This window comes from Centruroides vittatus, unplaced genomic scaffold (genome assembly GCF_030686945.1).
Source record: "Centruroides vittatus isolate TY-2023 unplaced genomic scaffold, ASM3068694v2 scaffold_769, whole genome shotgun sequence".
Lineage (NCBI taxonomy): Eukaryota > Metazoa > Arthropoda > Arachnida > Scorpiones > Buthidae > Centruroides > Centruroides vittatus.
Window position 1 is genome coordinate 4,289,606 of NW_027122717.1, and position 11,975 is coordinate 4,301,580.

The 11,975-nt window shown below is 28.0% G+C and overlaps 1 protein-coding gene across 2 annotated transcripts; it reads right to left on the reverse strand.

Annotated features, from left to right (window-relative positions):
• Window positions 1-924: 924 nt before the first annotated feature.
• On the reverse strand, window positions 925-11,029 carry RnrS (ribonucleoside-diphosphate reductase subunit M2). 2 transcript variants are annotated; one of them, XM_067288008.1, is made up of 9 exons: window positions 10,998-11,029; window positions 9,203-9,322; window positions 7,579-7,632; window positions 6,536-6,556; window positions 6,185-6,460; window positions 5,935-6,068; window positions 4,061-4,289; window positions 1,302-1,520; window positions 925-1,241 (listed from the first exon to the last, which is right to left on the reverse strand). In XM_067288008.1, the coding sequence occupies exons 2-9, from the start codon at window positions 9,203-9,205 to the stop codon at window positions 1,089-1,091; spliced, it is 1,089 nt and encodes a 362-aa protein (XP_067144109.1). In that variant the 5' UTR covers window positions 9,206-9,322; window positions 10,998-11,029; the 3' UTR covers window positions 925-1,088. The 2 variants fall into 2 exon arrangements, with proteins under 2 accessions (XP_067144109.1, XP_067144108.1); XM_067288007.1 differs by lacking the exons at window positions 9,203-9,322; window positions 10,998-11,029 and adding an exon at window positions 8,868-9,088.
• Between the last annotated feature and the right edge of the window lie 946 nt (window positions 11,030-11,975).

An 11,975-nucleotide genomic window follows, 5' to 3' on the forward strand; every position in this document is an offset into this window, starting at 1 on the left:
GTATTTCATGTGTAGGTATAATGGACTTCATAATATTCCATACTTTTTTATTCACACCAAATAACATTTCTGCCTATTGTTTAGTGCTAGATATAGGCTTATTATATCTTTCATGCCCAAAAATTTTGGTCAGGATTCACCCGAATATTTGATACCATAATTTTTAAACAATATAATTTTAAAGTCTAAAAATGAAGAAATTACGCTAAATAAATAAATAAATTTTGCAACTTTTGAGGACAGAACAATATATACAGGGTGTTTCAAAATTGTCTTTAGAACATATATTCATACACTTAACACCTTATTCTTGCCGAGAAAATTTATTCAAAACAAACGTTTTCAGCCTGATTCACAGGCCATCTTCAGGTTTAGAATACATTTGAACTAAAATGCCTGTGAATCAGGCTGAAAACGTTTGTTTTGAATAAATTTTCTCGGCAAGAATAAGGTGTTAAGTGTATGAATATATATATTTTGCTGAGATACAGGGTGTTTCAAAATTGTCTTTAGAACTTTGTAAATAGAAATTTATTCAGATTTAGCCATACATATCAAGTTTCAATTAAACTTTTGCACCGAAAACTCCCACTGCAATGTGCTTGGTGTGATTCTCAGGAGGGTGGATTGGTCAGGGTGATAAGCGGGCTTAAAATTAATAAACTGTAATAATAATACATTTTTACTTATGAGTTAATTATACTTTCTATTTGCAAAATTTCCTCAACCTTAACACAAAATAAGAAAAAAGTGAATTTTTTAGAAATTTGCAGAATTTCCTGGGTTAAAAAAACTGGGAACCTGTTTGAGAAAACCTAGTATGTATGGTACAGTTTAAAAAAAAACCCCATTTGGTTCACAGATTAATTTATTACTTCTTTAATTAACTTAAGATAACTGAAATTATATTAAAATTATTTAAAATCTTTTCTTAAAAGTTTATTCTCAAAACACAATTCTATTTTTTTTTTATAAAATTATATTTTTTTGTATAATACTAGAAGCGATGTTTATACAAAATAAATACTCCTCTGGAATATTTTTGATTTATATACATATACACGTGTGCAAAGTAAAAAAACTGAAATTTAAAAATCTGCATCAACTGTAAAGCACTGTTCTTCTTTTTTCACCATCACTCCACACTTTTGATACTCTCCCACTTTCTTTTCAAAAAAATTTGTCTTTCCTTCCAGAGAAATGTGCTCCATGAAATCGAATGGATTTTCAACATTATATACCTATTAAAAACAAGTTTTAATGGATGAAGACAATAAAATGTTTAACATCATGCTACTCACCTTGCCACATCCCAACTCAACCAGAAGGCGATCTGCCACAAATTCAATGTAGCGTCTCATGAGGTTGCAGTTCATTCCAATTAAGGCAACAGGAAGAGCTTCTGTTAGAAACTCTTGTTCTATCATGACCGCATCTTTAATTATTTTGATAATTCGCTCTTTGGAAGGTTTATTTATCAAGTGACTGAACATTAAACAAGCAAAATCACAATGAAGACCCTGTAATGGTATTATAAAACAATATAAGAATATTGTCATTAATTCTAAGAAATTCATTTGAAAGAATTAACATTATAAATGACATATCATGATGGGGAATTGATGCATAGAACATTGATGTGAGAAGCTAACTTAAAATTTAAATGATATATTTACAATACTAAATAATGAATTAAATTTATACATGAAGGGTAATTTCATGACATCACAAACTGGCCATTTTTGTTACTGTCCTGTTGAGTTGCAAGAAAAATTGAAATCTTGAAAATTTATTTACTAGACTTGAATAACATTTGAAACTCCTTGCTGGTATCAAGTCTAAATCAGAGGTCACCAAACTCTTTTCACAGAGGGTCATATAACAGAGAATGACAAGTGAAGGCCTCATAACCATTTTGTTCAATACGATATACTGAATACACAAAAAATAGCAATGACCAATATATTTATTTACCAATACACTAACACGATTGCTGCAGCAAGCTCATAATCACTTAAATCTCTACCTCTTAAGTTCCTACTCTGCAACAGTGCTGCGCTAAGTGCTGTGGAAGAAAAAGCCCAATCTTGCTGTCTTTCAGCTGATGTACTAAAGTGTCAAGAAATGTTCGTTAACCTTATATTTTTGCAAAAACAAAGTTCTGAAGGTAAAAAGCTGAAGTGCATCAAGGCAGAGTATTCTGCAGTGCTGAACGGCATCTTAAGGGGCAGCTAGATTGAACTTTAAAACCCTTCTAGTACTGAAACATTGCATTTGAAGGATTGTTTACAGGATATTTTTTGGTCTCTAGGCCTTTAGAACAGTAAAAATATTGCCACTTCCTCACAGAACACCACAAGACATATATATATTTACTTTGCTTTTAGTTGCTTTACTTTCAATCTATAGCAGAGGTTCCTTTGAATGATTTTCTAGCTTTAGTTTATGGTGTTTTTATGGTTTCCATTATCTTGTGAAACATTATATCATGATTTCAGTTTGTTCTATTACCAATAAATTGGTTCTCACTGTTTATAAAGCTATAAATAACTTTAGCACTTGTATAGTCTCCAATGGAGTCCTCGTATCTTCATACAAGGACTCGATCTGAGACTAACCTCACATCCCAAATCTGCATCAGCACATTCATACATCAATAGACAACAGATTTTATTGTAAAACCCTGATCTACAGTATAACTGATATTAAATACTCCTATTAAGTGTGCATCTTGAAAGCTGATAAATTTCTGATAAAATCATTTCAGATAATGTTGACAGTTGAGGCACATGATACAATAATTGTCAACATAAGTTATAAACACATTTAGTTATAAAAATTCACTTTTATAGCAAAAATAATTATATACACTTAAAACAATAATCCCAGCTTTACGGAGTGTTGTGCATAAACAAAATGAAACATTACTTTCCACAGTTACTTTTTTGTTAACAAAATCAAAACTAAAGGTGATCCAAACTCCAAAACTGCTCCTGTGATACTTGTTTTCTGATCCTGATAGGTGTTTGCACTAACTTGTTCAATGATTGTAGTATAAACATGTATTATGCACAGGAAAGTGCCTGTGAAACAATTTGACTGATCCAATGCAAACAAAATAAGTCATTTTATTCTATCACATCACTGTCAATTCCTTGGTCAACCTTGCAACTTGTAGCAATGTAAACAGCTGCACCTCCCACCTTTGCTTTGCTCTCTACCTGGAGCATTCAATGAATCATGTCCAAATTTCGAGATCATGTAATACTAGTGTGTCAGACTGGACAATTTCAAATTGACTATTTTTCTGAGGATACCAGATACTAGACATTATAGATTATCAGGTGTTGGATTAAACAAACCTCTACTGAATTATTACATTTTATTTTAGAGATTTAAGATTTAAAATAATACATACATACATACATACATCATATATATATATATATATATAATATATATATTAATTTCTACTACTTATCATTGTTGATGACTGTTTATTAAATAAAAAGTGAAGGGCTTAATGAATTGAAGAAAAGACAAACATGTAATAGCTTTTTCTAAATTTAAGGGAAAGATATGACGAAATTTTTACAATCATAATGCTGGAGATTTATGAAATAAAATTCCCATTGGATTTAATAGTTTATAATAATTTCAGCTCTCTTTTCAAACCAAACAAACTTCTGTCTTATATGAAAAATGTTATGTAACCCAAGTTATTGTTTGCAATTACCCATAAATGATTTTAATTTACTAATTCAAAAAAAATCTAAAATAACCTGCATTATATGAAGAAATAATATTAATGTGCAAAATAATACAAAAACTGCCTCATATCCTTAGTAAAAATATGAGAAATCAATTTTTCTTTTCTTTTCTTTTTTTTTTGAAAAATATGTATATTGCAAAACAAACATTCACTAATTAGCTTTGTTTTTACCCATTACATCTGACCACCTGACTTGTGACCTGACATCATTGTTACTTATCCACAGATCATATTAAAAACAAATACTCTTAAATGGCAACTTTTAAATTAAAAATTTAGATGACTCACTTCATCTCTGCTGATTAATTCATTACTGAATGTTAATCCAGGCATCAGACCCCTCTTTTTTAACCAAAAAATTGCTGCAAATGATCCAGAAAAGAAGATTCCTTCGACTGCTGCAAATGCAACAACACGTTCTCCAAATGTGGAGGTCAAATCGTTTATCCAATTTATTGCCCAGTCAGCTTTTCTTTTGACACAGGGTAATGTCTCTATTGCATTAAATAATTTGTCTCTGGGAAAGGGAAAAAAAGCAATATGTATTTAGAAATCATTTTATAAAAATATAACTATAATAGTTTCAATGAAAAAGATATACTACTATTTAATTACTTTCTATATAGGTTAAAATATAATTGACCAAACATTATTCTGGTTCCAATATTTAGTACAGGTACTACTCACTTTATGACCTATCTGCTTAACGACCACTCGCACTTACGACCAATCGAGTTCCAGCTTACAATTCAGGGAATCCCCTTTCTCAGCTTGAGTGTCGGTCAGTGGCGAATGGTGACATGCGCACTAAGTGTACTATAATAGACTTGCACGTACTATAATAGTCTTTTTATGAATAAATTTAAAGTTTGTTGCATAATTTGTATAATTTTACAACAATCCTATATTCCCGGCGCAAGCTCCTCACTTATCGACCAATTCACTTAACGACGTAGTCGTCAGAACGGAACTCGGACATAAAGTGAGGTCTGTAATTTTAAACCATAAAATTTTTAAAACTACCATTGATATATAATTACCTGAAGATCAAAACCAAAGATTATGGTTATTTCAATAATTTTTATCCCATAACAAAGGCATAACTACAATATTCTCTAATGGCCTTTGAAATCTGTCTTTACATAAACCCAAATGTCTATGTTCAAAACATTATGTACCAATTAATTTTAGAATATTTTGAATTTTCTGTCCATAATTATTTCAGGATCAAAGCAAGTGTTCATAGGATAATTCATACTTTTGTTTTTTTTAATTCAAATTATCTAAAAGCTATTACAGCATAAAACATTCATCCAATTTTCAAAAATTTAAAATTCATATAAAACACAGTTATGACAACAGTTCTGTTTTAGTTAATAACTTTACTTATCAACAACAAGAAACATTTTAGTAACTTCTGCTCAAACGGTTTCTTGTTATTAATACCTCATAGTTTAGTCTGATATGCACTAAAAAAGGTTATCCATGAAGAGACCATTTAAAGTATATTAAATGCTCCAAAACTGGCTTCAATATCTTTATTAAAGTTTAAAATTGCATTCAAAAATCCATTAGTTTCAATGACAGAATATATATAACTAATATATTGTATAATGTATTATACAAATGTATTGTTCATTATAACTAATAAAAGGGAAATACAGTAGAGCATCAATTATCCGACCCCCGATTAACCGATTTATCGGTTAACTGACCGCATTCTAGTCGGCAAATTCAAATGTCCGCTAGTGATGTGGCGCTACAATATTTGGTTATGTCTTGGCTACTTTATTATTATTTTTGTTAAATTTTTGCATGTTTTAGCTGGCAGCACTGGCTCGACCATGAAAGGGAGGCTAGTATTTAAACCAGGCCTAATACACTATACTAATAATGTATTTTTTCATACTTTTCGGTTATCCGACCAACCCGTCCTCAATTAAGTCGGATAATCGATGCTCTACTGTATATTAATATTGATCTAATGTACTTCCATAGTTAAAGCTACCACCAACCAAAGCCGAAACTTCCATAGTTATTTTATTTTCAATAGAATAATGTTTATTATAAAAATAAGCAACTGTTTGTTCATCATTTCCACATAGAAAAATCAGCAATGCAAATCATTTTGCTGGTTTTAATTTATGCAAATGATGCATTACCTTTCATCAGGATCTGATATATATGTATCAATTAACAGGCTGTACATCTCTGAATGAACATTTTCTATTGCAATCTGAAAGCCATAGAAGCAGCGTGCTTCGGTTACTTGAACTTCTTGACTAAAACGGTCTACCTAAAAAAAAAGACCCAAATAATCATCAATTAAAATAGATATCTATAAAAAAAAAAAACTATCTTATTTGTTAGTTTTTACAACATCATACAAAAATAACCAAAGCATATACTAACCAAATTTTCATTTACTATGCCATCACTAGCAGCAAAGAAAGCTAATACATGAGAAATAAAATGCTTTTCATCATCATTCAAGAGTTCCCAATGAGCAAGGTCCTTTGAAAGGTCAACTTCTTCTACCGTCCAGAATGAAGCTTCAGCTTTCTTGTACATCTGCCAGATATCCGGATATTCAATGGGAAAAATGACAAAGCGTCTTGGGTTTTCTCGCAACAATGGTTCATCTGACTCTAAAGTAACTGGTTTCTCTTGCTTCTTAGTTTTTATCACCTAAAATAAATTACTTCATATTTTAAAATTCATTTGAAGTTTTATTTGTTAAATATTTCAAAAAATTAAACTCACCTGTGAAATATGTGGCAAATTCTGGAAAAAAAAAATTTAATTATACAAATCATTTAAAAGCAAGCAATTCAATAAAGAGATGAAGAATGCTTACTCTAATACAGAAATTATTATTATTAATTTTTTAAAATAATACTTTATCACTCATAATACAGAAGAGGAACTCTTAACACATTCATTAAAGACAGATGGACATAAGTGGTAAAATTAAGGCAACATTAAAGAGAATAACATGTCCCATGAAATGTCTCCTTTAACCTTGACAATTAAAATAGGCAATTGGATAAACCCATTGTTCACATTTAATGGTTGCCTTATTTTGTTGCTTTCATATGCACTGGTTCAAACTTTATGATAATATTTCTATAATTATATGCAACACTAGAAATGCATAATACTAATGGTCAGAAAGGAAAGCATAAAACATTAATCATAAACTTATCTATTTTTGGTTTCTAAACTAATCTGTAACAAATTATTAATAATATTTCAATAACTATTGAATGATTATTAATAATTTGTTGACCTATCAAAATCTCTAAGAATAGCATTACAATAGTCTCAATAGTTTGATTACCCACCCTTAAATCAAAGTACATAAAATTTTTATATATTTTGGTTGAGTACATACAGTATTTGGGTAATTCAAATCAAGTGTGTGATGTGAGACACTGAAATTGTAAGCACATTGAAAGATATAACATTGACTTTCAATTTATTGCATTGTGAAATGACATGGTTGTCAGATAATTCCAGATAGAGTTGCCACTTATCCTTTATTGTAGAGGACATTATATAAATAATAATATATTGCATGTAAAATACATAATGTTAAATTGTTTAATAATACATGTTAATGATAAACATGATATTTATTGCCTTTACTTTTTACTATTTTCCATTGTATATATATTCCATATATTCAAGCTCTTTAATTTAAGTTGATTAGGAATGATCAAATTATCAATCTCAAGACTCTACTGTACTTATTGTCAATAGTATATTCCAGGATTAAATTTTAAACATATATAATGAATTGTTACCTGCTTTTGACTGTCTTGCAAAATTCTTGGTTTTCTTTCAGGTAATCCACCATCCTAAACAAAGCACATAAAAGACTAAGCCTAAAATATTCAATTTCTGTAGTTTATTACTATTTTTAATAATTAGTTAGCTACTTAATTCATCACAATGTTCATTTGTATTAAATCCATTCCATAAACCATATGGAAGAAATAAAATGTATTAGAATTGATAACATTTTAATAAATTATTAATATATAGTTCAAGCTTAATTTAAATTGTCCAAAAATAATCAGTAATGCAAATCATCCTTAATTATGAATTTTTTACTTTTATTATTCAATATTTAAAATAGTTCTCTTGAAATTTCAAACTAATACACATATACACACATTTAATTGCATAAACTTAATATTTTTTTCAATATAAAAATGTTAGTCATATAATAAAAACAGAGATATTACATATAAACATGTTACTGGGTTAAACTAAGATAAAAATACACAAAGATCTAAAAAATTAAATAAGAATTTTAAAAGAATTTTCTTGCACATTCCCTTACATCTAATTACTTATAACTGTTCAGAAAGCCTGGATGTAAATGATTAAATGTATTTTTTTTTTTTTTTGTGTCATGATAATTATTAAACATGTATCCAATTAAAACCAAAATTTTCTATAGTACATTACTGTTGATTTTAAATGTGAATTTGTTTCTTAAAATATCTAATACCTATATTTGTGTTAAAATTTATTCCGTATCTTGTAACAGTACAAATATATTCAAAGTAATCCACTTACTGCTATTGCTTTGCATTGTGAAATAACAAAAAATTAATTTAAATCAGTGTTCTCCCAAGGAAAACACTTATATTATTTATATTATAACATTTATATTTACATTAAGTCAACCTGTAATATTCATTAGCTGTATTGCCTAAGGAAATAAAACCATACTCAATAGTGTAACTAGTCTATAGTCCTGATTATTTAAAAAAGTTAATCTATATTAATCGTCACAACTTGTTAAATTATTAAACAGTCTTTATAGAAAAAAAAAATGGGAATTTTGGTTAATTCTGTTGAGTAATTTATTTAACCTAAGAATAAAAATCAACTTTGTTAGTTTACCCAGATGAAAATAAATAGAAAACAATCACTTTACATTAAAGAATATATAAACTAGAGAAAGAATTTTTACGAAAGTTTTAAACGATTCTCCAACGTCATTTTTTTCCAGTTTACAAAAAATGCCGCCAAATCATCTAACAACATTTCGCGCCAAGTTATATATTACAAAATAATTTACCATATTTTCCTTCATCGAAGCGAAATTCTTGGTATATCCATTTTTATTAATGGATTTAAGCACTTTCGAAGACATTATTTCAAGCTTACGAAACGAAAAATAAGTTAAAATAGAAGACACGTACGTCGACTCCTGACCAGACCAAGCAACGCACAGACCTACAATAACAAGTATCTCAAACAGCTCTACTTTTCATTCATAGTTGGCGCTAATTTTGACCAATAACTATCCAGAGTAGTACGCGTTAACCAATAGGATTCAACCAACGTAAATTCATCATCCAATCTCTTTAAAGTTTAAAAAAATAAATAATGATAAAAAAAATTCCGACTTACCATTAATTAACGGAACTTCTTATTTGTTAATTTACGTTCAAACATAATTCCAAATTTTCGTAATTAAAATAATATTTGATAAAACATTTTATAATTTATTCTTTCAGATTTATGTCGTTCCTACTTTTAAAAAAAATATAAAATCAATCAGAATTATTTAATTACTTTGAAATTATTAAAATAATAATTTCAAAGTAATTAAATAGTATATTGTATCGTATTTTTAATAGAGTTTGATTTCTGTAAATTATTTTAAAGAAAAGCTCAAAAACAATTCGTTTAAAACTACATTCGAGTTTATTCCTGAATGATCACGTGATTCTCTTATCCATTGATCTCTAACATGTTGTATCACAAAATGATGAAATAATTTTAAAAGTTTTCGAATTATTTATATAAATTAATTATATCATTATTGCATACAGCTTTTAAAAAAATACTTTCGGGTTAGAATTGTTTTAAAATTTGAATTTTGCAAGTTATGACCTTCAGAAAGTCACGTGGCATTTCAAGAATCAACACGAAATCAATGCCTATTATTACTCATTAAATAAGTAAATCCGTTTAATTCAGCTGACAAGAAGCTGGTTACTTAATCGGTTATATTTTATTTTAGAAATTAAATTTATTTTGTTATTGAACACGTCTACGGGTCAATTTTTTGGTCTGAGTGTTTTTTAACGCTGTAATATAATATTATATCTAAACATACAGCTTATTTATTTCTATTTAATTTATAATTATTTATATAAAAACATTTTAAGCGTGTGAACTTATAATGTATTCCTTTTTTATATTTTTCTTAATATTTTCGTATATATAGTGATAAACAATTGTCTTTAATATAAGCAAAATATAATTTATTCTATATTGTACATCCTAATCAATACTAAATATTCATTAAGGAATATTTAATTATTATTTTTACTTTATTTAATGTATAAATACCATCCAAATATTATAAAATATATATTCTACCAATACAGTATAATAACTTAATGGGATCAAGGATTTGGTTTATTCTGAGAATTGATATATATATATATATATATATATATGTATATTATTCTCTCTATTTATCTCTATATTTTGTTGTATATTTACATAATTTTTAAATTACATTTTATTGAAATAATAATGAGTAAGATTTATTGTTCTGTTCTATCTGAAGGGATGTGTTCGTTTCTGATTATTGTGCAATTAAAGCCATTTTTCGGAACGTAGGATTAAAAAAAAATTGTGTTATACTCTATATTTTTAATTTTATTATTGATAAATAGCCACTCAGTTTGTATGTAAATTTAACGCACTATATTTAAAAATTTGTTTTTTGCTGGAGATTTTAAAACAATAGAAATTCGTTTAAAAATTATAAAATCTATTTTAAAGTTTAAATCTCTTGTATTTTTAATATAATTCTTAAATCATATTTTATTAAAATAATATAAAAGAAACGAAAATGTTTAATTCTTTCAGCTGGACATCTAAAGTCGTGGGTTCGGTTCCTGATCGCAATAGAGAACATTTTTCGGTTTCCGGACTTAAATTTATATATTAGAGTTTATGTTGTCGATTGATAAAATTAAGCATTTGTTTATTATTCGAACTTTAAAAAGCATTTAAAAAAATTATTTTCCTTTTTACTGAAAACATAAATTTGTAATAAAAGGAAAACAATCCACGTAATGAACTTTAAATACTGTACTTCTATCGGATAATATGCTATCAATGTGACGAATAATTAGAGTTCTGCATTTAACTGATAAATTCGAAAGGTCGGACAATCTTAACTCACCATCAAGGCACGAAACCGTAGTTGTGCCACGTGACTGGTTTCATTTATTTTTATTTATTCTAGAAATTGTGAAATATGTTATTAATTTAATAAGACAAAATTCACAAAAATCGAAATTAAATTAAATTAAATTAACATCCTTTTCATATAAATATTCTTTAAAAAATTAGTTTTGAATATTTCCGAATGATGGCGTTATAAATTTACCGCAATTCTACCGTTAAATTGCATTAACGAGAATTTTCATTGTTGTATCACGATTAGGTCATACTTATTTATTATTATTGTTTTTTTAGCTTGAAATTAAAAACCTGTATTTTTAAAAGTTTATTCGTGGTAATTTATTAATAATTTTAATATTTCTTTCTAAACTTTTAATAATTATTTAAAATTGTTATATAACTCGTAAATTATATGCCTTAGAGACTTTCAAATGATTCTACGTACCATTTTCCATCTACACAAAATTTTTGTTTCCGATTAATTTATAAATGCAGAAACTATAATTTCAAGAGTATTACTGCCCTAAATCAAATTAAATACTAAGTTAACTCACGATTTATTTCCATAGATGTATCCCTTTCTTTCTCAAGAAGGACATTTTGGAGTAAACAAGTTCAATTTGTTACCGGTACGGTATTGAGTAAGTGAGCGCTATCAAGTGACGCAAGGTACAGTACTTGCATATTCATCCGAGGCGGATCGGGATTCGTACCCATGTTTTTCGGAGATTTGAGATGACCTAGATTTTAATTTGCATTATGACTCTACAAGATGGCCACAATCTTCCCGTTATCCCGTTATTTATACAATTATTTCTTATAAAAACCTGCTATGCCGACCGGTACAAAACAAATGATTTGTATAAACTAATGCATGTAAGGGTAAGGGTATGGCGTTTTGTGGCTATCCAGTAGAGAAGTGTTTCTCAATGCCTGTCTGAAGAAAAATATTCGACCTTACTGATGCTGGCGCAGT